Below are 27,464 nucleotides of genomic sequence, written 5' to 3'. Positions count from 1 at the left end.
AGTTCTCAAAGGAAGCAAAGAAAGAAAATTATAACGAAAAGAGAAACTGTAGCGAAGAAGATAAAGCGTGTATATTGTACGAATATCACGACGGACCCTTAGGCGGACATCAAAGAATTGAACGAACAATAAATAAGATTAGAATGAAATATAACTGGTTCGGATTAACTAAATACGTTGAAAATTATATCGCTAAATGCGAATTTTGTCAAAAAAATAAATTAAAGCGAAAATCTAAAGCACCCTTAGTAATAACTGATACAGCTAGCCTACCTTTCGAAAAATGTGCGCTAGATATTGTAGGACCATTAACCGTAACAAACAACAGAAATAAGTATGTTCTAACCTTCCAAGATAATCTTATGAAATTCAGTAAGACAGTTCCTTTACCTAATCAAGAAGCCGCCACCGTAGCAAAAGAATTCGTAGTTAAAATAATATTTGAACACGGAATCCCTGACAAAGTGCTAACGGATCAAGGCACGAACTTTTTAAGCAATATGTTCAAAAACATGTGCAAACTATTAAAAATAGAAAAAATACAGACGACCGCATAACATCCAGAAAGTAATGGTGCGCTAGAACGCTCACATCGTACACTAACTGAGTACTTATGACATTATATAAATGCCGACCAGACAGACTGGGACGAGTGGATACCTTATGCCATGTTTACGTACAACACTACCCCTCATACGGCAACAGGATTTACTCCTTTCAAACTAGTACGGACATCAATCTTACCAACAGCGCTAACAACGCCGCCGAAACCTACGTATACTTACGATAACTACGCCCAGGAATTAAAAGAAAGAATACGAGCGACAAATCAAATCGCTAAAGAGCACATAAGAGAGGAGAAAATTAAAATAAAAGAGCAATACGACAAAAAGGCAAAACAAACCACTTTCAAGGTAGAAGTATTGCTACATGAGGAAACAGTTCGGAGAGGACGTTCAAAAGAACTCGACTCTCTATGGATTGGACCATACATAGTTACTGATAAAATTTCTGATGTTAATTATAAAATCAAAGTAGGGAGAAAAATAATATGCACCCATGTAAATCGCTTAAAAGCTTTCATAGAACATTAAAAGAAGAAAAAGCGTAACAAACAAGCTCTATATTTCCAGAGCGCTAATGACATGGAAGGCCCAAGATATAGCAGCAAAATCAAGCCTAGAAGCCGAAAATAAAATAGAACAATTTAAGCAAGAACCAGGAATATATTTTGAAAAAATCGTGATCTACATCAAGTAGAATCAAGCTGGAAGTTAGTAATAAACATTGATATGGGAGCCTTAAATAAAAGATTCCCTAATTTACAAAATTACATCGATCATGCACTCTTCCTAGGCAACCTACAAAATAAAGCGCAAGAAAACTGCCAAACCTTAAAAGGAATAATCGAAGCAGATAATGAGAAATTGGCGCAACTCCTAAGACGCGTAAACACTGTATATAAAACGCCAACAGATAAGCGCAGAGGCCTCATCAATGGAATTGAATCTTTAGCGAAAACTCTCTTTGGAACAATGGATGCCAACGACGAAAAAATCATCAAAGAACAACTAACCCTCTTAAAAAACCAAGAACAAACGCTACATCATACAATGAAAAATAAAGTTAAAATATTAAATGCCACTATTGCTCACATTAATAATTTAGAAAAAGTAACACAATATAATGAACAATTACTACTCAATTTCACTTCCAAAATACAAAAACAATTGACAAGTCAGATTCAACGCGAAGAAATACATGAATACTTTTACATAATTAACACGATCATAACGGATTTAATGAGAGACACTGAGGATATAATACAACATCTAATGGCAATAAAGGACGGAAAAGTACATCCTAGATTAATCCCATTAGAACAAGTTATAAATAGCCTCAAGGAAGCTACCTCACAAGTACCACAAGGACTACATTTTCCCTTTGGTATCTTCGAAAACAATTGGCTAACGATTGAAAAATTCATAACGATTAGCGCTTACTACGACACACCCTATATACATACTATCTTACGCTTTCCACTAATCTCTCATCCTAAATACAATATAGTAAAGGCAATACCTCTACCTATATACAGTCAAGGAAATTTATTCACTTTCGTAGAAATAAACCAACCCATTATAGCTATCGACAGCGAAGATCAAAAATATTTAACAACAACACAGAATAATTTAGATAAATGTATCGAAATAAGTAATCATTATATATGCGAACAGAATAGACCCATATATCATATTAACGACGATTCACTATGCGAAATCCAAGTGTATTTACAAGTCGCAGCGGACAAAAGATTTTGTAATACGAGATATATTCATTCTAACCATACTATATGGATTGCGCTGACTAACCAATACTCGTGGTTGTACTCTACGCTCACCGAACAATCTATAACTATAAGCTGCGAAAACCAAGAAGAAAATAGAATAAAAATTTCTAGAACAGGGCGAATTGCACTAATGAATAACAGCAAATTAGTAACGGCTGATATGATAATAAAAACTTCGGGATTAATAGATACTACCTATCTTCCAACATATTTGCCGGAATATAATATATCAAACTTAAAATTTGACCTAACACGCCAACAAAACCTAATGGAGTAAAAATAAAGAAAATAATACAAAATTCGAACGAATTAATGGATTTAAGCACTAGACTGCAGGAGATAACAAAAGAATTAGATAAAACTAACAATTATCCATTCTTACAAAAGCAAGTTATATACCCAATATCAGGCAGCTTTGCAATACTTATAATAAGTATCATAGTAATAGTATTATGGCGAGCCCACAAAAATTGTAAACGTACACCACGCATAGAATAAGAAAGAATTGTGAACAGAGTCTCACATACAGTCTCAAATAAAAAACGTCACTACCCTTCCGTCCTCCAAAGGGGGAGGGATGTCATAACTCAAAATCGAATAACGTAATTACGACCTATAAAAGTAAAAAAGGAGCACAGCGCAAATTCAACACTTTGTAAGCTGTTGTGCGCGCTCCCAAAACCGCGATTAAATGCAAGATATGCAATTCGTTGCAATATGCAATTAAGACATCGCGTCCTAATACCGAAAAACCACCTACTTTCGGACCATAAAAAGAGAGGTAACGAGTATCTCGAGGCCGTATTCCGAAACTAACAATAAGTGGTGACGCGTGTACTTGAAGAAACTGTGAGATTCTGCAAGCGCCGACACTGTTACATCGCCGGAGCATCACCGAACCGAACTCTACGATACGAAAGCTGTACAAATAAATCTCTTTGCACGGAATCTTTGCCTCGTGTTTCTCGACACTCAGAGTCCCTACTCCTAAGACGAGCCGAACCCTTGGATCATCCCCAAAAATCCCGTTGTACCCGGAAAGGCACAACCATACTACATTATGCAGTATTTATATGCATGCGATTTTTTTTTAATTTATTCAATAGAAAGGAAATTTAAAAAAATAATTATATAAACAGTATATATTTACAAAGTTTATACCATATTGGATATAAGTATTGAATACAAGATTATAAATAATCTTAAGTATCAAACACTTATCTATCTTATTTTTATAGATAATTTTAATACAGAAATTAAACTGTATACAAACCGTATAATCCATAATAATAATATAACTCAATAAATATCAAAATATAGAAAGCAATAGGAAGGAAATTGTTTTTATTACGAAGATGGACTTGTTCCTTTTTCATACATTTAATATGAATATGACACAAGTCCATTCTATTGAATAAACGCATACATTTTAACAGTATATAATTCCTTCTAAAATGTATTCTAATAAATGATATAACCAAAAAAGATCAAATATTATTTGCATTTATTGATTTATTAAATATGTTTATATATCGCGGAATAGTGCAACACAAGAAGAAAAGTAATAAAGTGGTTAATAAAGTCAGTAAGAAAATCACGGAATAGTGCAAGGAAGGGAAGTGATTTCTTCTAAACAATATCATATTAAGCAAAGTTGATTATATTAGCAAAACTGAGCGAATGTTTACATTTGAGTAAATCTGTGCATTGTTAATTAACATATTTGTCATAAATACATTGTTGAAAAATGATTATGGAAGACTTTCGCTGACCATGTTTTCGAAAACGATAAGTTAATAATTATGCTCGCGAACGCGCATTCGTATATAATGTTTATTTAATTTTACATAAATGTAATTAATGCATAATTAATATTTTTAAGTTAACATAAATATGGCTAAGCAATGAGTTTATGTTAATAGCAAAATAAATCTTGTGAGAATTCTACCAAAAATATCATAAAAACCACAACATTAAATATATATTTTTATTATTTGGCTTTATATAGAATAAAATGTTAAAATCATATCGAAGCACTTCTATAGTGTATACAAACATTTTGCGGATCTGGAATTACTCGCTACTTTTGGTTCTGAAAATGTAAATGTTTATTTATATTTTATATATAAAAGTATTTAATGCATAATTAATATTTTTAGCTCACTTACAAATGGCTAAACAATGAATTGCATATTTACGTTAATGTAACAAAACAAATCTTGTTGAATTCTATCAAAAATATTACATTATATACAGTTGAATTGAAAGCGTCACAGTTAGAGCCTGAAATAGAAATGTTAAGCATTAGTCAAGGAAGAGAAATAAGGTAATAATTTTGTTTATAAATTATATAATAAAGGTTATTTATTTTTTTAATCTAAATTCTCTAAGGACAAGACTTTTAAGGTTAATCTATTTAACTCTTTTTGATATTATGGTTGTACTTATTTTTTTAAACAATGAGAAACGTGGAAATTGATGGTTTATTTGGATAAAACTGCCTTTTGCAATATAATGTTGTCAGAGAACATTAGAATATCTGTCATCGATAAAAAGTAGTTCAAATTTGAATCAAAATGAGGAGGAAGAATTGATTAATGATACTAAATTGCAGATTTTATTAGAGGATCGTATAAAAGTTTATAATAATTTGGTAGCTGCGTTGGTTAAAAGCCTATGCAGTTTTAGAAAATTTGAAACATGTTTCAAGGTGTCAATTACAAGATGTTAAAACACTACTTAGTACTAGGAAAAATATTGCAAAAATTCTAATCTTTTTATTCACAATATTTAATCTTTTTTAAAATAAGTTTTATATATTCTTGATTTATATTTTACATGTAGAAAATTCAAATATGTGTATATATATATATATTATGCATATCGAAGGAACAATATTGAGACACAAAGGGGAATATGTAAAAGCTTATGCAATTTCTCTCTGTTCCTCTCTCTCCGCTGAATCCAAAAATTACATCCAGAAATGAAGATATTTATAGAATTAATGAGTTTAAAAGATAAAATTGCTAAAGACGCAAAAAAAGAAAAGCATCTATTTCTACTTAATTACTCACTTTTATCATTTGCTCTTATTAGCACCTATATTTACTTAATTACTTACTTTTATCATTTGCTTTTGTATCTTTTGATGGATTTCTAGTTTCTTCAACTACATCTAACATTTTGCGATATAGGTGCTTATCTTTTTCTACATATTTAGCAATTTTATCGTTTAAGGTCATTAATTCTGTAGTAAATATCTTTATTTCTGGATGTAATTTTTGAATTCAGTGGAGAGAGAGGAAAAGATTGTATAAGTTTTTGCATATTCCCCTTTGTGTCTCAATATTGTTCCTACGATACATACAATATATATACACACATATTTGCATTGTTCCTATGATATGTATAATATATATACACACATATTTGAATTTTCTACATATAAAATATAAATCAAGAATATATAAAACTTATTTAAAAAGATTAAAAATAGTAAATAAAAAGAAGATTAGGATTTTTACAATACCTTTTCTAAGTAGCGGTTTAACATTTTGTAGTTGGCACCTTCATGTTTCACATTTTCTAAAACTGCACCGTAAGCTTCTGTTTTAATCAACGCAGCTGCTAAATTATTATAACTTTTTATACGTTCCTATAATAAAATCTGCAATTTAGTATCATTAATCAATTCTTCCTCTTTGTCTTGATTCAAATTTGAATTACTTTTTGTTGATGACAGATATTCTAATGTTCTCTGATAACATTATATTGCAAAAGCCAGCTCTATCCAAATAATCAATTTCCATTGTTTTAAAAGATAAGTTTAATCATTATATCAAAAAAAGTTAAATAGATTAACAATATGTCTTGTCCCTAGAGAATTTAGTCAAAGAAAATAAATAACCTTTATTATATAATTTATAAACAAAATTATTACCTTATTTCTCTTCCTTGACTAATGCTTAACATTTCTATTTCAAGCTCTATGACGCTATAACTGTGACGCTTTCAATTCAACTGTATATAATGTAATATTTTTGATAGAATTCAACAAGATTTGTTTTGGTACATTAACGTAAATATGCAACTCATTGTTTAGCCATTTGTAAGTGACCTAAAAATATTAATTATGCATTTAATACTTTTATATATAAAATATAAATAAACATTTACATTTTCAGAACCAAAAGTAGCGAGAAATTCCAGATCCGCAAAATGTTTGTATACACTATATAAATGCTTCGATATGATTTTATCATTATTATTCTAAAGCCAAATAATGAAAATGTGTATTCAATGCTGTGGTTTTTATGATATTTTTGATAGACTTCTCACAAGATTTGACTCTGTCTATTAATCTGTGCCTCTACATAGAAATCGAGAATTTATTTCTCAGATTTGGTAACCCTGAAACCGGAGCCTTGCATTGTTACCGCGCGAGATCTCCAATATCAATTTGGAATTTGGCCGTCACTCCTGCCGACCCCCATACGGAATTTTCAGCGTAGCTTACGTTTCAATATGGCTGCCTTACTGTTCGACCGTGATTGGTCAATTTGCTTACGTTTTAAGTCTTATTGCTTAAGTTTTTTTATGTGCCATGGCCCTAAGTCTTAAATCTTACCGCTTAAGTATTTTTATGTGCCCGAACTCTAAGTCATGAGCCCCAATTATCCATAATGCAATGCAAAGAATCGATGTGTGAGCAGTCGCTATTGAAAAGAGATTCTAAGAAAGGTAGACTGTTATTGGCTCACACATCGATTGCATTGCATTATGGGTAATCGAGGCTCATGACTTAGGCTGCGGTCAAGAAGACGCTAGAGATGCTTCGAAGCATTGCATTAACCAATCAGAATAAAAAAATCTTTACTCTTTTTGTCCTGATTGGTCAATCAAACGCTTCGAAGCATTTCTAGCATTTTCTCGACCGCAGCCTTAATCTTCTTATATATAAACTTAACTTTACTATATATATGAAATTACTAGCCCCATCTAAAGTTCGTATCAGACTACGCATTGAAGATTAAGATTCAAGATTCAAGATTGAAATTTGACCAATCAGAACAAAGAAATTTTAGTCCCTTTTGTTCTGATTAGTCAAATTTCAATCTTTAATCTTTAATCTTCAATTTTCAATGCGTAGTCTGACGGGCATAACGGTACCTAACGGTACCTAATATTTAAATCGTAATATTGACTGCAGTCGAAAAGACGCTAGAAATGCTTCGAAGCGTTTAATTAACTAGGGAAGTCAGGGAAAAGAGAGTAAACATTTTTTTATTCTAATTGGTTAATGCAATGCTTCGAAGTATTTTTAGTGTCTTCCCGATCACAGCCATTGTTACATCGATAAGAATCTCTCTCTCTCTCTCTCTCTCTCTCTCTCTCTCTCTCTCTCTCTCTCCCTCTCCTTCCTTCTTCGTTGCTATCTACAAGGTGATTCTAATAGTTATTGACAAACTTCAGGAGTGTATAGAGAGGTCGGCATATAGCAACTTTGGACTAGGAACCCATGTTCTCCGAAGTAATCCCGAGTCGGTACAAGTCTTGAATGTAAGGAACTACATTGTGGATAATATACCAATAAGAGAAATAGTCCCAATTTGTACAAAATGATAATAAATAAGCAAAAGTTACATGAACACAATAATACTGGACAGTATTGTAAAAAGTGTTCGAAATAACAACCACTATATTCAATGCAGGCATTACATCGTCGAACTCTGGCGCACTCTCTCAAATACTCCAAGCATCTGCCGGACCACGTCAGATACTGCAAGTATTCTGGTTACTACTCCACTAGTATCTCATGACATGAAATGAGACCTTTGATATGCACCTAAAAGAAATAATCAAGAGACGTCTAGATAGACTTGTATCGACTCAGGGAGCCTATTACAATTTTTGAAACGAAGTGAAAATTACAAAAGTAAGGAAATTCACTAGAGTATCTACAATTTCATTTGTCGACATCTAGTAAATCTGCTCACTTATAATTTTCACCTTGTTTCAAGAACCGTAATAGGCCCCCAGGATTACTTCGAAGAACATGTGTTCTTAATTGAAAGTTGCTAATATTCCGACCCCTTTATACGCTCCTGAAGTTTGTCAGTAACCTTTAGAATTATTCTATATAAACTATACTGTTTATGCATGCATAATGTATGAATGTATTTATGTATATACTAACGTTACTACGCGATCAAACATCTCATTTATCAATTACCGTAATTATTGATTGTATCTTCCCACATGTAAAAATTGACATGTCACCAATAACATTTTTTTGCGGCCAGAGAGACACCAACCAACAAGCTGCCGTTGACAAATTCCTTACGTCTCTCCCCCCCCCCCCTCCCTCACTCTCTCTCTCTCTCTCTCTCTCTTTCTATATTGCCTGGCCAACATCTTAACGTCCTGCTCGTGCAATTATGTGTCTAGCCTAGCACGCACATAACGTGCCGTTCTTACCGATCATTGCCGTTTAAACCTTTGAGAAAACGGATTTTGTGATACTTTCTATATTTGCAGTTCGTAGTTCGCAACAGACAAGAGATCACGATTTCGTTGTCGAGGGCCAGCACGCCCTCCTTCTGGCAGAAAGTGAGTGATGCGATTTTCATCATCCAGCACATTGTACACAAGTGTGAAAAAGGGAGGGAGGAAGATAAAATATTATATATAAAATTATTGAAATTTGAGGAAATATATTTAAAGATATATAGAGATATGAATAAATATAATGATAGAAATAAACGGGTTATGTTTGGCATGAAAACTAAGAATTGGATGATGTGTTCATGTGCGAATGGATGATAAGCGAAATGACAAGATTAACGAAGGAGAGAGTAAAAAGGAGAGGAAGAGAGACAAATAGGAAAAGAGAAAAAATTATATTGCGATAAAATCTATAAAAAAGTTTAATGAAAGAAATATATATAATTAACAAATGCAGAAAGAAAATTGAATGATGGAGAAATCGTGTTGGAGAAAATTATAAAAAGTGGATAATATGTAAGCGTGGGAATTAGTAGATATATGAAATATGTATGATAAGTATAATGATGTAGTATTATATATAGGGAGAGGTAGTGTTCTGATGTGTGTGTAAAAAAAACAGTAACAGATTACAAAACTGTTGACATAAATAATTTAGAAGTAAAAGAAAGAAATTAAAAGGTCGATGAAACGGGTTATATATTAGCATAAATCTATGAAAATTGGAAAATCATATATATGCAGCCGCGCAATATAATAGTAAGGTTATGGAAAAAAGAAAGGAAGAGTAATAATTTTTTGGAGATAGATTTACTGTTAAAACAAAAAAAAATGATGAATAATACTTTTAAAGGGGCTCTGAAAACTATGTCAATAAAAATATTAAATAATTTGGTAATGCATCAACGTAGTCATGTGTGTGTCTAACGAGTGTACAAACGGAATGACGTGGTAAAGTGAGTATGTGTGTACGCGCGCGCACATATGTGCATAAGATGATTTATTTTCGATCTTTGACAAGCTTGGTATGACAGGTACAAAAATACGTTCAATAATTTCTTAAGGAACACATCACACACACACACACACAGACAGATCTATTTAATATTAGGTGATAGAAATTAATATTTTGTTCTTTTCAAAAGATAGAGAAAGACTTGCACAAAATAAATTTATGCCTGATTATATTATTATTTATTTTCTAATCACACGTTTCAGTAAAATATATAACAGAAAAATATAAATGACTTGAAATTTTAACATTGAATGACATTTTATGCATGACTGCACATGTGTCACACCCAAGTGTTTACCGATACTGGGTCAATACTTTGACCCTGATATTATCTTGAAAATATAAAATAAAGGTTTCCATGTATGTTGGATAATTCTTATATAAATTTGTATTTCTGATATCAATTTTATATTCTTTTTCATGGACACAAAATTTCTAGTGTTGTTCACAAATATATACATATATCTATGCCATTTATCTCTTTAATATCAAATGTTTGCATACAAAACGCAATTTAAAAATTGCATTGTGAAAAATAATTTGCATATTATTTTAATCAAATTTAAAGTTATAACAATATAATCGTTTTACACACATTATCTTACAATTAATCAACACATTAGTCAACACATTAAATTTTTCGAGTTATATGTACATTTCATAGTTATAAATTTCCAACTGTGTAATTAGGAATTGTGCAACCTATAAATTTTCCTTCCCGTTTGTTAAAAGTTATAATTATGCAGTTCTTTTAAGATTATTAAATATTTATAAATATTTGATGCATTGATTACTCTGTTATTTTTCTATAAATATGAGGATATTCGTGAAATATGAGATGTATGATTACAGAAAGCTTGAAAAATGAGTAGGACAAGGGAACAAGCAGGCCCGTCTAAATCGTCGGAATCTGCGGGCTCTGTGGAGGAGAAAGAAAAGGATGACAGGATGTTTGAGTGTAATATTTGTTTAGACACTGCAAAAGATGCGGTAGTCAGTATGTGCGGTCACCTCTTTTGGTAACTATTCATTCAACATAATACATTAGAAAACAAAAGATTATCTATGATAATCTGAATAATATAAGTAATAACAATGCAGTTGGCCATGTCTGCATCAGTGGTTGGAAACCAGACCTGCCAGGCAGGTCTGTCCAGTATGCAAAGCTGCCATAAGCAAAGACAAAGTCATTCCATTATACGGACGTGGTGCCACAAAGCATGAGGATCCGAGGTATAATTTATTTTGTCTGTTAAAACTAAAAATCAGTTATTATAGTTATTAATCTCAGTTTTATATTGCATGTTATAATTAAATTATATTAATTATATTTAGTAATATATGTACAAAAAATATCTTGTAAAATCTATTTTTTTGCACTATAAACACATATACATATTAATAATAGATAATAATAGAATAAAAATAAATAATAATAAAAAAATTGAATGTCAAGCTAAATAATATAATATAAATTCAATTAGTGAAACGTTTTTAGGAACAATGTACCACCACGTCCAGCCGGTCAAAGATCAGAGCCGGAGAACAATGTCGGCTTCTCCGGTTTCGGTTTCGGCGATGGTTCCTATATGTCCTTTGGCATCGGCACTTTTCCGTTTGCTTTTTTCACGTCAACTTTTAACTTCGGAGAAGCACGACCAAGTGCAGGTAATATTTATGTTACATGAGTTACGTAATATAAAATCATGACAATATAACAATGTGCAATGAATATACATGCATAATATATGCATAACTGCATACATAATGACAAAATTACAATTTTATTTTTAGTTTTAATTTATATATAATGTTTAATTTCTTATTCATTTTTATATATTTATACATATTATATACATTCATATATATATATATATATATATATATATATATATATATATATAAAATTTTCCAATAATTTTTTTTTTATAAAATTGATTAAAGTTCGTTAATTATTTTTTTTTTTGCATTTATATTAATAAATAAAAGATAAACGAATTTTGTGATCAATCTTATATTTCGGCAATAATTAAAATAATATTTGAGAGGCAATTTAAAATTATTTATTTGCAGCTCCCAGAGGCACACCGCAATATGAAGAAGAGCAGTTTTTATCTAAAGTATTTTTATGGTTAGCAGTAATATTCATCTGTTGGCTATTGATGGCGTAACATTGCTCCTAAATTTGAAGATACCAATTTGCTTGATAACTTGTAATACTTTGTCTTATTTATGATATCGTTTTCTATAATAATATCATAATATTACATTGGTTTCTGTCTGCAAACACTTCCCGAAAAAGAAAAACAAATTTATGTATATATCAAAAAACCATATAATTAAAATTTGTTTCTTTCCACTTTCTCTCTAGAAAAATTGAAAAAAAATATGATGTGCAATTTTTTCATGCAAACTTTTCACATAATTTCGTCGGCATTTGCGTGCTTCAAAGTACGAAATGGTTTCTTTCCAATTTGAACAGCTTTGTTATTTTATAGTCACTTTCTTTATTCTATTCGTGTATGTATGTATTATATAAATATATTATTTCTATATAAGAAAGAGGGAGAGAGAGAGGATATATGTAAAGTCGCTATCCAACATATTTAAAACATAACAATGTATAACTTAAGTGAGGATATAGAAAGGAAATATTAATCTACATCATTATGATAAATGACGCGGTCTTGTATGGAACCGCGGGAGTTTGAGCAGTGTGTATATATACATATAATCTAGAGTAAGATACGCGTTCGGATGATGATATATATTGTAATATAACACAATATAAAAACTGAATTCTTGCAAGACTATTAATGAAAGTTGTTTGTTTGTTCTTTAGTTTAATGATCCTCGTTTTCGTTTCTCTGCTACAAATTTACGCAAATTTTTGACATACTTTGGAATCTTGAATTATTGAATTGTAATTTGTTTGAAATAGTTATATTCTACAAAAGAAGTCATTAATTAACAAATGTGCTCTTGCATATTTTCTTTCATATTTTTGTTAAGTAAAAGAAGAGAATAATTTACATAATTTATTTGTATATTTATATTGTTAGATTAATTATGTTTTAAAATTTTGTAAATAAAATTTATATATTATATGGAAACAGAAAAAAGAAGAATAAATATATATAATTATGGGAATTTTATATATATATATATATATATATATATAATATATGTATGTATGTATGTATATTTATATATAGTAATGGTAAATATACAGATTTTTGTTAATTATTACTATCTAAGTTATTGTACATTACAAAACATATGTTTTATAATCAACAATTTATAATTTTGTTTTTAATAATTGTATAATAATATTATTCTAAAACTCTTAAAAGTTTAGTTAAGATAAATTTAAGTTATTATGAGTTTTTAAAGAAACTGCCTTTTTTTTTAGATTATATTATTTAATCTTTCCAGCACACATATATCTGCGCTGGTTCTTTGTAAATTCAGTTTCTTTGCAAAAAGCCGGCTTATAAAGATTTAGTGCATTATAAAAATACTAATTTTACAAATAGTCTAATATATACATATATTAAAGATTAGTTGGAAGATACTTGCTATTGTATTGTTAAAAAGATTAATATAATAATAATTTTAATTTCTTTGGGGTATGATAAAAATTTTACCAAAGTTTAAAAATTTACTAAAAGTAAAGAATATATAATATAAATAAAAAAGCTTATAAAATGTACTAATATAAAATATCATTTGCTAGATATAGTCTATAGTCTATAGATTGCAGCTTTTTAGTGAAAGTAAATATTCCCTTTTCTCTACCATATTAATGTTCATGTTAAGGAAATAAAGCAATTGAAGGAAAAAAAAACATTTCTTCCTGATATTACTTGATCTTTTTACACAATATACATTGCTTATTCTTAATATTATTGAAACATGATCTTTTCTTGTTTTAAATATATCTATAATGTATATTAAAACTCTAAACAAATATTTTAGAAATTATTATTAAGTATAAAATATAGTAAGACATAAATTATAAACAAAACAGTTTAACAAGTTTTGTAATTAAAAAAAACTTTTTAGGAATAATTCCTTTTTTTAGAGTTATTTGTGACTAGGCTAATGTTCCTTGTAATAAGTATACTTTGACTTGAAGAATTACATCTCATCCTTATTGTCTTTGGATTTTTTACTAAAACCTTTAGAGATTAGCAGCTCATTACATTCTTCCCGAGTCAATCTAGACAATACTAATCGTTCCACTTCCTGCAATATTTTCAAAGATTAATTGATGATAGCAAATTACATTCAATTACATTAAGTTAGTTATTTTTATTGTCGAACCTCTTCATGTTCATTGAACAGCACAAGTTCTGGTATCGCACCTTGTATATGTCTGAATTCCACATTGTTGCTATTATATATTTATTAAGGATAGTTTCTAAAATTTCATATTGCAGTATGAAGAAAAATAATTTTCTTTTCTCTCTTATATACTATAATTTTTAGTTTTTAATTTATCTTACATCGAAAGACAACTTGGCTTTAATAAAAAAGTTAGTAAGTGTTAAAAATATGCAATATATATTTAGAGCAGATAATTAAATAATACATACATATATACACATGTGTGTGTGTGTGTGTATAGTAAAACAATCGCAATCATAATTATAATGCCATTATAAAGGATACTAGTTTGGCAGATCTTTAAAGATAAATTGCTTGACATCCGGCAGTCGATTGAGCGAGCAACCTCTACAACTCTAAAAAATAAACAACAAATAACATTAACATTATAATACATCGATCTTTATAAAAAAAATACAATTATAATCTCTTGATACGTAAATTTTCATTCAAATAATAAGCACTTGTTGAGCAAATGTAACAATTATGTATATCCTGATTATACGTATAATATATGAAAAATGCGTTTGCGTAAATGCGGTGCGTATTATTAAATAATCACATCATCTGTTACAATTTAACATAAATATCAAATTTACCTCGACTCTTGCGGACGCGTAATAACTGTTCGCAGAATTCGCTAAAGAAACAAAAAAAATTACGAGTGTTAGAACGAGTACGAAATGATTGTTAACAGTTACAGAAAACGCCATGTTGTTTGTAACAGAGAGAAGACCATTAGCGCTGTTAGCGCTAATAGCGTCTCCCCGAACGCACCCTAGGTCTATTACTATATGTTACTTATTGAAAGTTGAACAAGGACAGAGCACGCTCATAGCGCTAAAAGTGCGCTCCCCGAACATAGTCCTAGTATATCTAGACCGAGCGTTCAGTGTTGTTCTCGGGGACGCTTTTTTCGCGCATGCGCATTAAATGTGGCCTTTAGGTATGTGTCACGTTTATAAGAAAAAGGGTGCTATGGAACCTCTATTGAGATAATGTTAAAAATAAAGGAATTAAATGATCCGCAATATAAAAAGCAATATTATGTTCCGAAAAAAATGCTGCTAATTTTATTTCCGCGCGTTTAACTTTATCACTATGCAGACCATTGTTATTATTATGATCGGAGCTTTGAAGATTTACTTGTTCTATATGTTTGGCCCTTTGCGAATGCCGTATTAAATTTGTTTCGCTACATCTGATGGTAGTATTGCATAAATTGCAAAAAGCTTTATTTTCAGTTGGATGGGGAGCCAACCATCCTTTAAAATTATCTTCATCTAGCCACGCATTAACAAAACGTCTTTCTTTTTTAATGGCTTCTTTTTTGTTTTTATCCTCCATACTAATAAAAAAATAATATCTATTTATTATTATTTACCTAGCCTATGCTTAGCCTCCTCTGGAACCCGCCAAAACTTTCGCGCCTAATTGCCCTTGTGTGCACACTGCATACTAACTATATACGCCGTCGCTGGATTTCTCTACCACTGCGCTGCGCATGCGCGAAAAAAGCGTCCCCGAGAACAACACTGCGAGCGTTTGCCTTTATTTAAGAAGTAGGGGTAAAGATGCACGTAGAAAAGGACATATTATTCTGTTTCATAGACTCAGGCTGCGGTCGAGAAGACGCTAGAGATTCTTCGAAGCATCTCTAGCGTCTTTTCGACCGCAGCCATAGTATATCTAGACTGAGCATTTGCCTTTATTTAATTAAGAAGTTGGAGTCAGTGTTGCCAACTATAATATTTAGAATTCCACTATATGACTCACTAAAAAACTCCGAAATAAGCTAAATTTAAAATAAATAAGCTAAATAATAAGCTAAATATAAAATAACTTTTATTATATTTGAATCTTATTATATTTAAATTCACACATTTAGTTCTATAAAGAAGAGTCTTTATTTATATACAATTAAAAGATATAAAGATACTTCTGATACAAAATAAAATTTTTTTAGCGTCCAATTATTATTCAATGTTTAACAAAACAAAATTTAATAAAATAAAAATCTTATTCTATAAAAAAAATTTACCTATGACTGTAACGATGCATCCCTCCACCGTTACCCGGCCGTCGATCCGCCGGAAGTCCGCCGCCCGACAAACACCGGTCGGGCATAATGTGGAGGCGCCGAGCGCCCATTTTTAAAAGCTTAAGAAACGTTCCAAGTTGTAACCGCCGTTAAGCCGCGTGTTTACCCGGAACCGTCGCCGCGCTCGAGTAACCGTACCGACCGTTCTCGAAACCGCCCGAGTCGCGCGCGGCGGTTCAACATTAAATAATATGCCTTAAACATTAAGGCATATTACGCACGCGCACCCGCCGGAAAAGCGGTATAAATAGGGCACATTTTACAGCTCCAGACCAGATCTTCCGCAACCGCCAGAGTCAGTAAGACGCCTGGAAATCCGCTACGATCCTATCAACGCTTAAGGAGAGAGAAAACGGGGTTGGGAGTACCCAGCCTCCGCCGAGAGTTTGCGGCATCTCCAAGAGCGATCCTTCCGACCGTTTACGAAAAGAGGAAAACGGGGTTGGGCGTACTCAACCTCCGCCGAGAGTTCTCGACGCCTCACACAATCCGTCCACCTAAGTGCAACGGCGATCAACCAGTGGTAGGGAGTTCCCTTCCATTGACGGGTGTTCCCGTCGGCCGTTGCACTCCTGAATTCCACGGGAAAGACCATCCCGGACAAACGACAACGCGCTATCCGCGAACCGGCAATAATTCCGCGATCGCCATTTACCAATCGGACTCGCCATTAATACGGCGCGCTAAGTCCCGCTCAGGGGAAGGATCTAATCCTGTCGCGACATCAATCGACGCAACCGAATCGATACAGGCGCGTCTAAAGACCGCTCACCGGCCCGACCGAAATTATCGCCCGATGTTAGCGGCCTCTGCCGAAATCATGATCCGCTCGTGTAATCGATATTATCTCGAACCGCCGAAATCGCGCTCCGCGCCGCGCATACGTGCATGTAAGTCGTATGCACCGCGACCGACACGACCGCACCACTGACCGATTCCGCATCTCACACATACACGAGTGCATCTTGCAGCACACACATCGTCATTCGCACCACATACATACTTTCGACATTGTACATCATACTTAGATATTATACGTTCGCGCACGCACTCGCTCGCCTATCGTCTCACTCGCACACAACTACACACGCCGCACGCATACATCGTTTATACACATACACTCACTCTGTATACATACACACTTACACACAATAAATTATATTTTACCTCTCATTACTTGTGTTCGCCTCTCGATACCCCTTTCACGAGCCCCGGATTCCGACCGAGTTATCCGCGACCGCCTCGCGAAAGCGGTTTATTACATGACTAAGTATAGATAACTAGATGGCCGTGTTCCGATATTCACTGCCAGTACTAAAAATTTTCAGTTTCAGCTTACTGCTATTCTATAGATGTGAATGTTTTACCGTATCGTTTATGTTTATAAATGGGCCATAGTAGAGAGCCTCTAGGAGAGAGAGGCGCCAACGGGTCATGTGACCAGTCATTTCGTGATTGGCTGATCACATGACCCGTTGGCGCTTCTCTCTCCTAAAAGCCCTTTAGGTCATAGCCTTTTCTGAATCAATTAACCAATTATATATATATAATGTCTCTAATCAAAACTTAGCAAAAAAAAAGTAAAGTTTATTATAGAAAAAATCCGCAGTTTTAGTTCTCTAATAATCCAGAAAATAAGCTAATCACCGAATATGCTAAAACATAATTTTTACACCCCAACTGATACATAATTAAGCTAAATCTAGCGGAAAATACGCTAAGTTGATAACACTGGTTGGGGTAAAGATGCATATAGAAAAGGACATATTCTGTTTCGTGCCCCTTACGTTCTCTCTCGCTCGCACAGAGTATAGCGCTCTCTTTCGTCATGAAACAGAGTATGTCCTTTTCTACGTGCACCTCGGCTCCCATTCCTCAACACTCGGTCTAGATATACTATGTCTATGCTCTGTTTCATACCCTTTGCGTTTGACTTCCGTTTGTTCTCTCGGCGAGTGAGCATCGTGGCTTAGTGGTAATCGTTATTTTGCCAATTTTGCTAATTAAGTGACCGCGAGCCATATACTGGCTTGGTTACATGCGGGTCCCTCCTGCTCTTAGTCCTACATCTGATATGCAAAGCCTAATATCTGATTTGCCGGATATTGATACGAATAGCGGTGGCGAGTTCCTTCTCATGCCATTCTCGAAACAGGAATATTAAGAAGCTATCTCCTCTTTAAAAATTAAAACTGCATCCGGTCCTGATCTTATATGCAATAAAATAATTAAAAAATTTCCAGACGTATTTCATTTTCTAATATTGAAGTTTTTCAACTTGATTTTCAATAAGGGCGAATACCCTCATCAATGGAGGGAGTACTATGTCGTCTTCATACCCAAGCCTGGTCGCAGAGACTCATTGAGACCCATATCACTGGCCAATAACTTGCTAAAGATATTCGAGAAGCTAATACATAGGAGAATTGAATGGTGGGCAGAAAGGGGCTCCCTCTTTTGCAAATCTCAGTTTGGTTTTAGGAAGGGACTTTCCTGTACTGATAGCATTTCCACTTTGACTACGAGCATCCAAATGTTTAACAAATCCCGTAAGTTTACCGGTGCAGCATTTTTGGATATTGAGGGAGCATTTGACAGGGTTCGCCTGGAGATCTTATTAACCTTGCTCGCTAAATTCGGTCTTTCTCCTAAGATTCTGAAGTTCATCAAGGCTCTAACTTTCCGTAGGCACCTTATAGGTTTCGCCGCAGGTATCAACCTGCAGAATCGTGATACCACTATTGGCCTTCCTCAGGACTCCATTCTCAGCCCCATATTGTTTAACTTGTATATTGCCTTCTCGCATTCTGTACTACCTGATTCTGTAAAGATATTGTATTACGCGGACGATATTGCAATTTACTGCACTGGCGGTCAACTGGGGTTTATCAAGGATCAGATGAATAATGCTTTGGACGGCCTGTTTCGGTTCTTTTCCTGTTTGGGTCTCAGCATCTCTTCTTCTAAATCTGGTTTTATGATTTTTTCAACGCTCAAACCACGAAATCTCCGTATAATCATGAATGAACATAATTTCTCTTTAAGGGTAGGCGATGGGAACATACGGTTCTCCTCGACGGCACGTTTCTTGAGTGTCATCTTGGACTCCGGGCTCAATTGGAAAGCACATGTCAATCATTTGAGAAATCGCATAATGCGCAGAGTGAATATTCTCAAGGCTATTGCTGGCATTAGATGGGGTGCCCACCCCTCGAACCTTCTCAATGTTTATAAGGGTTTTATTAGACCGCTATTGGACTGGGGATGTCAATCCTTCAATCCATTGAATGAACAACTCTATTTGAGAGTTAGTCGCCTGCAGTATGCGTCCCTAAGAATTGTGTCGGATTTTTGGTCAAAACTATGGCACGGTGCTCGCATCCACTAAGACAGCTAATAATCTGTGACCAATAGGACATCGAGAAAAATAACATCTGTTACTTGTTGGACGTTTATTTCGCTCACTCGGATCTCTTTGAGCAGATCGACTCTTTTCATTTACCTGGTTACCTCGACTTTCCGTACGAGTGCAGACATTTTGATCCCGTAATTAATACGGACTTGGGTCGACAAGTTGCGATAGATCCCGATCCTGTTTCCTCCTTCCTATTTTCTCACATTCTCTCTGGAGTTTGATTCCTCATTTTACACAGACGGATCCCGATCCGAGTCGGATGGCAGAGTTGGCTGCGCTGCGTTCTCTCCGGAGCTCGACTTGGAGCATAAGGAAAGAATTAACAATAATTGTACCATTTTTGAGGCGGAAGCATTGACCATACAGTATGCGGTTAATATTGTTCTGAGTGAGAAAATAAAAAAAACGGTAATATTTTCCGATTTCTTTAGTGTGTTGTCTAATCTCGAGAATCCGGTGTCGACGGGCATATTGCACCGTGGAATTCTGAAAATCAAGAGATCTTTGTTTGAATGTTTCAAACAAGCGTTCGAAGTCCATATCTATTGGATCCCCAGTCACAGGGGCATTCCCGGTAATGAGAGGGCGAACGCCCTTGCTAAGAAATCTTTGCGTCTTCCTGACACCTTTCTCCTTAGTAAATGTCACTATACCAATCTCTATTCCAAGTTCAAAGCCTTGTCAAAAAGTAGAGCTTCTCAAACCATCCTTGCTGAAAGTCATTACAAAGGGACAAGATATTTCAATCATGTGCGTGACGTTCTCGCACCCCCGTGGTACTCCAATAGGAAAAATATTAAGGAGGATCTTCCGAGACTAATTATTACCTTTATCTCAAGACTGAGATCCCATCACACGTCAACAAAAGACCATCTCTTCAATAAAAACATTACGGAATCCTCAGAGTGCTCATGTGGTCATCCTTCTCAGGACATGAACCACGTTTTCTTTCATTGCCCAAACTCGCAAGATGACTCTAATTTGCTCATTACGCAGTTGCATGGGATTACTCCCGACATAGCTCTGGACATACCAACACTGGCTTTCACAAACGACACTAGGATTTTCCGCGCCTTACACAACTTCTCTATAAGGAACAAGTTGCACATCTAACTATCGATACTTTCAGTATATCTAGTGGATGGTGTATGGATGATTCCCTTGGGAAGTCTGACAGCCAAAAAGAGAAGAAGAAGAAGACCTTTTGCGTTCTCTCTCGCTCGCACATAGTATAGTGCTCTCTTTTGAGCTCCATAAAGTTAGCCGGTCAACATTCACTTCTATAATTTTTTTTTTACGAATCGTTTGTTGGTGATTGTTGGCCTATTTACAACGTTTGTTGGTTAATATTTTTTTTGAAAATATGAAAACAAAATTTTGTGTGAAGTTAACCAGAAAGATATTATTTGTTTCAAACTTAGTTCAATCGATGCGCAATCGTTTGTTGGTCACGGAAAAACGAATTAAAACGTTTGTTGGTTCATATTTGCCTTGAAAAAAGAAAAAAACTAATGCACTCTAATGGAATGGCAAGAGGGGGAGAGGGTGGAGTCGTTTAGAGTATTTCGTATGACGATGCCGTGACATATGTGTATATATATATATATATACACACACACATACATATAAAAGTTTTTGCAAAATTATGTCAACGGGTGGTCAATGGTACACCTTTTTACCATATATATACTTCATTGATGCTACGTTCGCCGCGCATACGCGAGAAAACCCGGCCCGTCTCACAACACTGGTTGGTGAGCGATAGAGATTAGCTCCGGAAAAGTGTCAGCGCCACCGCAGATGTCGTCCACATACCTGCCCTTGAGGAGAGAGGGGACCGCCAAAGGGTAGTTTCTATCTTCGTCTTCGACAAGTTGAAGGAGGACGCGAACAGCTAAGAAGGGAGCTGATCGGGTGCCATACGTGACCGTCGTGAGTTGGTACGGGATGATGTTGAGCTGATCGTCGACCCAAAGGATCCGTTGAAGATCCCAATCGTCTGGATGAACCTGAATTTGGCGGAACATCTTGGTGATATCCGTGATAAAGATGTACCGGTGTCGTCGCACCCAGAGTAAGATATCTGAGATGTCTGGTTGGAGGTTCGCACCCGTGTTCAGAATGTCGTTGAGGGAAGATCCCGTGCTGGTAAGGCTGGACCCGTTGAATACCACTCTTAATTTGGTGGTGATACTGTCATCCTTAAGGACTCCATGGTGAGGAAGGTAGAACACCGGTGATGGTTCTGGATTGGAAGGGGGAACCCTGACCAAGTGCTGAAGCTCTTCGTACTCCCGAATGAATGATGAGTACAGATTCTGATAGGTCGGATCCGTTGAAAGGCGCCGTAGTATGCGTTGCAGGCAACGTTGAGCAGTTGCTCGCGACTCCCCCAGTTGGCTTGTCTGTAACTTGAGGGGGAGCCGTACGACATAACGCCTTGAAATGAGTCTCACACTCCTCTTCGTCAGGGTTGAGCTGAGTTGTAGAGAATGAGGGAACCTCTTCTTGAATCCAGAACTTCGTGAGAAGGTCGTGAAGCTCATGATCCACCGCGACATGATGAGAACTATGAGCTGAGGCCGATGGTGCCGAGGTCGGACCGAAAACAATCCATCCAAAAATAATGCATTGAGCAATGGGCTCCTCCTCCGACCTTTTAATGATGTCGGGCTGGATAAACAGCCCGTAGGAGTCGGCACCGAGGATTAAATCTATGGGTCCGGGTGTAAGGAAATCTGGATCCGCTAGCTGGAGCCCATGAAGCCAACTATGTTCTGCTGTCGCTATAGACGGGAGTGAGGTTGTTAAATTCTTGAGGATGTAGGCTGTAACCTTGATGGATTGCGAAGAGTAAACTGAGTGAAGTGTTAGAGGGACGACACCCCGAGTTCGCTCCGACTGAGATCCTCCAATACCTATGATGGGGACAGAAGCGTGCCGTCGAGGTATCTGGAGGGTTTTGATAAGTTGCCCGGAAGCAAAGGTGAGTTCAAATCCGGGATCGATGAGCATCTTGACCGAGTGAGGCGAGCCGCAAGGTGATCGGATGATAGCGCAACCAGTAGCAAATAAGACTGCCGGACGAGTGAGAATTACCGAGTGAGATTGAGAGAGGACTGCATGCGTGAATTATTCCGAAGCCGTTGATGTAGTGCTCTTAGTTGGTGAGGCTGGCGCCGACGTCTGTGAGGCTGCGGTCGAAGAGGTTGCCTTACCTTGTGTCGACGAACGTGGGAGCGGTTGGCCATCCATGTGTATCATGGTATGATGCTTGTTGCCGCATTCTCTGCACCTCTTCGAGTTCTGACAGGCGACTGCGTTATGCCTGCCCAAGCAATTAAAGCAGAGGTAAAGGTCGATTACAATGTTGCGCCGCAGATGAGGAGACATATCTCTGAAACGAGGACAAGAGACGATGTAATGAGGGCCAGAGCACAGTGCACATCCGGAGGTTTCCGAAGTTCCGGAGGGGGGTGAGATGGCCACATGAGCGGTGGCCGTCGATGGTTTGCTGCTGTGTCGTAATGCCGGGGACGCTGGATTGTCCGCTGGAGAGACGCTCAACGTTCCGAATTCCATACTTTCCATGGCTCGAGCGCGGCCGGTGAGAAATGTGCGAATGTTCTTGTATGATGGGGGGTCCATAGTGGAGCCAAGCTTGACTTTCCATGCCTCTCGGGTGCTTGGGTCGAGCCGTTGAACAGTGAGGTGAACTAAGAGATGATCCCAGTGTTGAACAGGGGCTCCGAGAGCATTGAGCGCTTCCGTTGTGGTGTTGAGGAGGGTATTGAGCTCCTTGGAGAACCGCTGTGAGATGGTCTTAGTGCGGAATAATCTATCTACCTGGGCCGAAATGAGAAGCCGCTTGTTTTCAAAGCGACTGACAAGCAAGTCCCAAGCGGAGGCGAATGAATCCTCCGACACTGGCAAGTTGGAGATGAGTTGAGCCGCTTCGCCCATGAGGCTGGTCCGGAGATAATGCATTTTCTCAATGTTGGAGATGTCAGCATTCCTTCCAACTAACGATGAGAATAAGTCGTGGAACGGCCTCCATGCTGAGAAATCACCCGAGAACTGTGGAAGAGTAATCTCCGGAAGATGCCGTCGCGCTGATGTCTGCCCGCCAATTGAGAGGTTGGCTAGTTGCGAGCCCGAGAGAGGATGAGTCCGTTCCTTTTCTTCAATCTGCGTGAGCAATGCAACTTTTGCGTCAGCGTAATATAAGAGACACTGATCGTACACCTTTTATTGAAAGTACTCATGATCCAGGAGAAGCTCAGCCTTGGATTCCGCCATTCGCTCGTGAGTCGCTTCAAATTTTTGCCAGTTGTTGTCTATAAGGTTGAGTTTCACCCTGAGCATTTGCAGTTGGAGAGTGGGGAACGTCGGTTCCTTACACTCGAGAGCCATCGATTTGATGTAGGTGTACCGATTCAGCTGCAGAGAGAATTTCGCTTCGCGATTGGACATGATGAGTTATGCTTGTTTTATCCGGTGATTTCCAATTGATTAACTTCACGGAAGAGAGAGTGTCCGATGAGCCGTGCGTCTCCAAGGGTGAGAAAGAGAGGTCCGTGTCCCGCGCACGAGACTAACAAGATGGCCGTGGAGAGGGTGAATCAAAGCACCGCGTGGCTACGGGAGCGAGAAAGAATGCCCTACGCGTCGCGGAGATCCGTTGCCGAGCGCCCGAGTCCATCCGAGCGTCGCCGAACACGCACGAACAACCGAGAGCGACGGAAGTCGGAGAGAGAGAGAGTGAGAGAGCACTACGGGCCACGACGATCACTCACTGAGCGACCGATTCCATCCGAGCGTCGCCGAACACGCACGAACTGGCGAGAGCGACGGAAAACTGAGAGCGAGAGAGAGAGCGCGCCGCGAATCGATCTCGAACTTTCGCCGGTAGCACTTGGAAAGCACACACGTGGTTCTCTTAGTCCGCACACAGAGATGTTCGATCAAATTCACTGAGGAGAGAGTGTTCAATGAGCCGTCCGTATCGCGCGCACGAGGCTCACAAGATGGCCGTTGAGAGGGTGAGCTTGAGCACATATCGCAGAGAGCCCGAGTCCGTCCGAGCGTCGCCGAACACGCACGAGCAACCGAGCCCGACGGAAGTCAGAGCGAGAGAGAGAGCACGACGCGGATCGTTCTCGAACTTTCGCCGGTAGCACGTGGAAAGCACACACGCGAATTTCTAAGTCCGCACACAGATATGTTCGTTACCGCACCCACCGATTCGGCTCGAAGGACCAAAAAATGTTTGATAAAGTACCCGAGGAGTTTCTGGTTTCGGAGGGGTGTCGGGAAGAACAGTTAGAATCCACGCGCACTCACTCTGGTCCGAGCCGCACTTCGCAAATATTCTCACTCAAACGTATTTCGATGATCGATTTCCGATTGATAAAGTCCTGGTCACCGAGAACCTTGAGAACACCGGGAGATTGATCACTAGATCCGATCCAAATCACAAAACCGAATTCCGAGAGCTTTGTAGACTTTTCTATAGGCAACGTGCGTTACAAAAGACCGGTACTCACAGAATGATCGAGAATCACCGGAAGGGTCGATATCGACGCAGGAGCGCGGAAAAGGTCCTGAGAGCTTATGATTGGATGATAGCATGGTGCGATGCTGATTAGATTGATAGGACAGGCTTCGGGATTGGGTTGAGGTCGCGTACAAGAGAAAAAAGGAAGAGAGAGAGAACACTAAAAGAGAAGGACCAGAGTGAGTGAGATGATATTGAGGAGATTGCGCAAAAGTCGCGAGATTTTCTGGACACGATGAATATCCAATAATGCTTCGCGCTAATCATAATACGCTAAAAAGTAAAATCAAATGTGTTTATAGAATAAATTTTAGTAAATCGGGCAACGTTGGATCGTTGTTGGGATTCTTGTCGAATTGTATATTACAGCCTCGGAAATGGCACGAATCGGATGTACCGATAATGCAGCGTAACCACTGGCGCGTACAGCAATGACAAGCGCGTACACACGATACATGAATTTTCACCGAGCGTGCCGCCAGGATATAAGATATCGGAAACGTCAGCACAGATCATTTATCTACCGATCATGGCACGGAGCATTGCTGATTTAACATAACGCATTGTTGATCAAGAAGGAAATTTGCTCTATTTTCGAGGAGAGGAAATTATCGTAAGATTGCATATACGGCAGCGGCAAAAATAAAGCGTTTGACAAATGAAATGCTTGTGTTGAACGGAAGCACGGAGCACGCGAGAGACAATATCTTTGCGAGGAACAATATTTTTGCGAGAAGGCGACTGACTGCGGTATCGGATGACAATAATCAGATATCTGGTTACGCTAAAAAGAAGCTCAGCGCATTGAATCGCGAGTTTTTAAAATCATTGGGATTCGTCATACGAAATACTTGAACAATATGATTGACATCTTGAATATCGGAGGTGAGCCGATCTTTGACGACCGTATCGTCAAGATTGAGACTCATACGTACAATTCATACGCCAACACAACGCTTGGATATAGCGACGAGATACGGATACCGATACAACATCAAGATTTGTACACGTTACCATGTGAAAATTTCCTATACGTCGAAGAAAAGTTAATGGTGCGTAAAGTAGCTGAAGAGGGAAGAGTGGTATTGGGCAACAATTGTGTCACGTTTATGTTTGATGAACCTCGCTATGAACTCGACGGTGTGGAAATTGATCGCAACAGAAACGTTGGAATAAGTTCCACGATTAAAAACTATATCTCTCTAATAACCGAGAAAGGTAAAATCTTGGGGAATGCTGCGTGGAATATGTCGCATAATGCTGTTGAATCTTACTTCAATTTTTGCGTGCCGCTAAACATATTATTGGGTTTTTGCGAAGATTATAAGCGAATTGTGATCAACGCTCGTCACGAATTAATTCTGATACGTTCGCGCAACGACAACAATTGCACATTTGGAAATGCTTCGGCTGAAGCTGATATCGAATTATTCAAGATACAATGGCGTGTGCCACATGTAATATTGAGCGAGGTCAATAAACTATCCTTGCTGCGCGCGTTGGAAAGCGGGCGATACTTGAATATCAGTTTTCGCTCTTGGGATCTATACGAATTTCCTCTATTGCATAGTACGACCAAGCATTCGTGGACCATGAAAGCCGCCTCTCAGCTGGAGAAGCCGCGATACGTGATCTTTGCGCTGCAGACTGGTAGAAAAAATGCTGTGTCAAAAGATATTACTACATTCGACGACTGCAAATTGACCAACGTTAATAAACTCTATCTAAACTCGGAATTTTATCCCTACGATGATTTGAATTTAGATTTCGATAAAAATAGATTTGCCCTCTTGTTCGATATGTACTCTCGTTTTCGCAAATCTTATTACGGATGTGATAATGATGATGTGCTATTAAACATTTCAAAGTTTTTACATTGCAGTCCTCTCACGGTTATCGATTGCTCGCGACAAAACGAGTCTGTAAAAAATTCCACCGTGGACGTGAGATTAGAGTTTGAGTGCAAGGAGGATATACCGACAAATACTACCGCCTATTATCTCATCTTGCACGATCGCGTTGTCGAATATTGTCCATTGACCAACGTAGTTCGTAAAATTATCTAAATTAGCAAATATTCCCTCCAATGTCAAAATATATAAAGATTGAGATTTTGACGATCGGCAACAGTCG

At 36.8% G+C, this 27,464-nt stretch overlaps 4 protein-coding genes across 7 annotated transcripts; 2 read left to right on the top strand and 2 right to left on the bottom strand.

Annotated features, from left to right (window-relative positions):
• Positions 1-8,564: 8,564 nt before the first annotated feature.
• On the top strand, positions 8,565-12,862 carry LOC138941179 (E3 ubiquitin-protein ligase RNF185). 4 transcript variants are annotated; one of them, XM_070310597.1, is made up of 6 exons: positions 8,565-8,583; positions 8,888-8,959; positions 10,722-10,888; positions 10,971-11,102; positions 11,368-11,537; positions 11,943-12,859. In XM_070310597.1, exons 3-6 carry the CDS (start codon positions 10,734-10,736, stop codon positions 12,038-12,040), a joined length of 555 nt encoding a protein of 184 aa, XP_070166698.1. In that variant the 5' UTR covers positions 8,565-8,583; positions 8,888-8,959; positions 10,722-10,733; the 3' UTR covers positions 12,041-12,859. The 4 variants fall into 4 exon arrangements, with proteins under 4 accessions (XP_070166698.1, XP_070166699.1, XP_070166701.1 ...); XM_070310598.1 differs by having other exon boundaries at positions 8,568-8,583; positions 8,888-9,370; positions 11,943-12,862; XM_070310600.1 differs by lacking the exons at positions 8,565-8,583; positions 8,888-8,959 and adding an exon at positions 9,442-9,810 and having other exon boundaries at positions 11,943-12,862.
• Positions 12,863-13,648: 786 nt separating this feature from the next.
• On the bottom strand, positions 13,649-15,026 carry LOC138941149 (selenoprotein M-like). The gene is made up of 4 exons (XM_070310537.1): positions 14,858-15,026; positions 14,544-14,614; positions 14,196-14,265; positions 13,649-14,117 (listed from the first exon to the last, which is right to left on the bottom strand). The coding sequence occupies exons 1-4, from the start codon at positions 14,969-14,971 to the stop codon at positions 14,010-14,012; spliced, it is 363 nt and encodes a 120-aa protein (XP_070166638.1). The 5' UTR covers positions 14,972-15,026; the 3' UTR covers positions 13,649-14,009.
• A 3,371-nt stretch (positions 15,027-18,397) lies between these two features.
• LOC138941328 (uncharacterized) lies at positions 18,398-20,887 on the top strand. Its single transcript, XM_070310889.1, has 6 exons — positions 18,398-18,482; positions 18,603-19,287; positions 19,405-19,666; positions 19,774-19,924; positions 20,013-20,139; positions 20,206-20,887. The coding sequence occupies exons 1-6, from the start codon at positions 18,398-18,400 to the stop codon at positions 20,885-20,887; spliced, it is 1,992 nt and encodes a 663-aa protein (XP_070166990.1).
• Positions 20,888-22,906: 2,019 nt separating this feature from the next.
• LOC138941327 (uncharacterized) lies at positions 22,907-23,761 on the bottom strand. The gene has a single exon (XM_070310888.1). The coding sequence runs from the start codon at positions 23,759-23,761 to the stop codon at positions 22,907-22,909; it is 855 nt and encodes a 284-aa protein (XP_070166989.1).
• Positions 23,762-27,464: the final 3,703 nt, after the last annotated feature.

Source organism: Polyergus mexicanus, unplaced genomic scaffold (assembly GCF_030449975.1).
Source record: "Polyergus mexicanus isolate NDT 795.1 unplaced genomic scaffold, iyPolMexi1.0 SCAF_18, whole genome shotgun sequence".
NCBI classification, from domain to species: Eukaryota; Metazoa; Arthropoda; class Insecta; order Hymenoptera; family Formicidae; genus Polyergus; species Polyergus mexicanus.
Note: the sequence above shows the minus strand (reverse complement) of the source record. Positions and strands in the feature narration are given on the sequence as shown.

What these genes read in the sequence shown, in the direction of transcription:
- LOC138941179 (XM_070310598.1), top strand. Translation starts at nt 10,734, where the DNA reads ATGAGTAGGACAAGGGAACAAGCAGGCCCGTCTAAATCGTCGGAATCT. An exon ending in ATGTGCGGTCACCTCTTTTG is followed by an intron (nt 10,889 to 10,970) that starts GTAACTATTCAT and finishes ATAACAATGCAG; the next exon opens with TTGGCCATGTCTGCATCAGT. An exon ending in ACAAAGCATGAGGATCCGAG is followed by an intron (nt 11,103 to 11,367) that starts GTATAATTTATT and finishes AAACGTTTTTAG; the next exon opens with GAACAATGTACCACCACGTC.
- LOC138941327 (XM_070310888.1), bottom strand. Translation starts at nt 23,761, where the DNA reads ATGCATTATCTCCGGACCAGCCTCATGGGCGAAGCGGCTCAACTCATC.
- LOC138941149 (XM_070310537.1), bottom strand. Translation starts at nt 14,971, where the DNA reads ATGGCGTTTTCTGTAACTGTTAACAATCATTTCGTACTCGTTCTAACA. An exon ending in TTTAAAGATCTGCCAAACTA is followed by an intron (nt 14,266 to 14,543) that starts GTATCCTTTATA and finishes AATATATAATAG; the next exon opens with CAACAATGTGGAATTCAGAC. An exon ending in TGTTCAATGAACATGAAGAG is followed by an intron (nt 14,118 to 14,195) that starts GTTCGACAATAA and finishes AAAATATTGCAG; the next exon opens with GAAGTGGAACGATTAGTATT.
- LOC138941328 (XM_070310889.1), top strand. Translation starts at nt 18,398, where the DNA reads ATGCGGGTCCCTCCTGCTCTTAGTCCTACATCTGATATGCAAAGCCTA. An exon ending in TATTGATACGAATAGCGGTG is followed by an intron (nt 18,483 to 18,602) that starts GCGAGTTCCTTC and finishes AAAAATTTCCAG; the next exon opens with ACGTATTTCATTTTCTAATA. An exon ending in GCTTTGGACGGCCTGTTTCG is followed by an intron (nt 19,288 to 19,404) that starts GTTCTTTTCCTG and finishes TTTCTCTTTAAG; the next exon opens with GGTAGGCGATGGGAACATAC.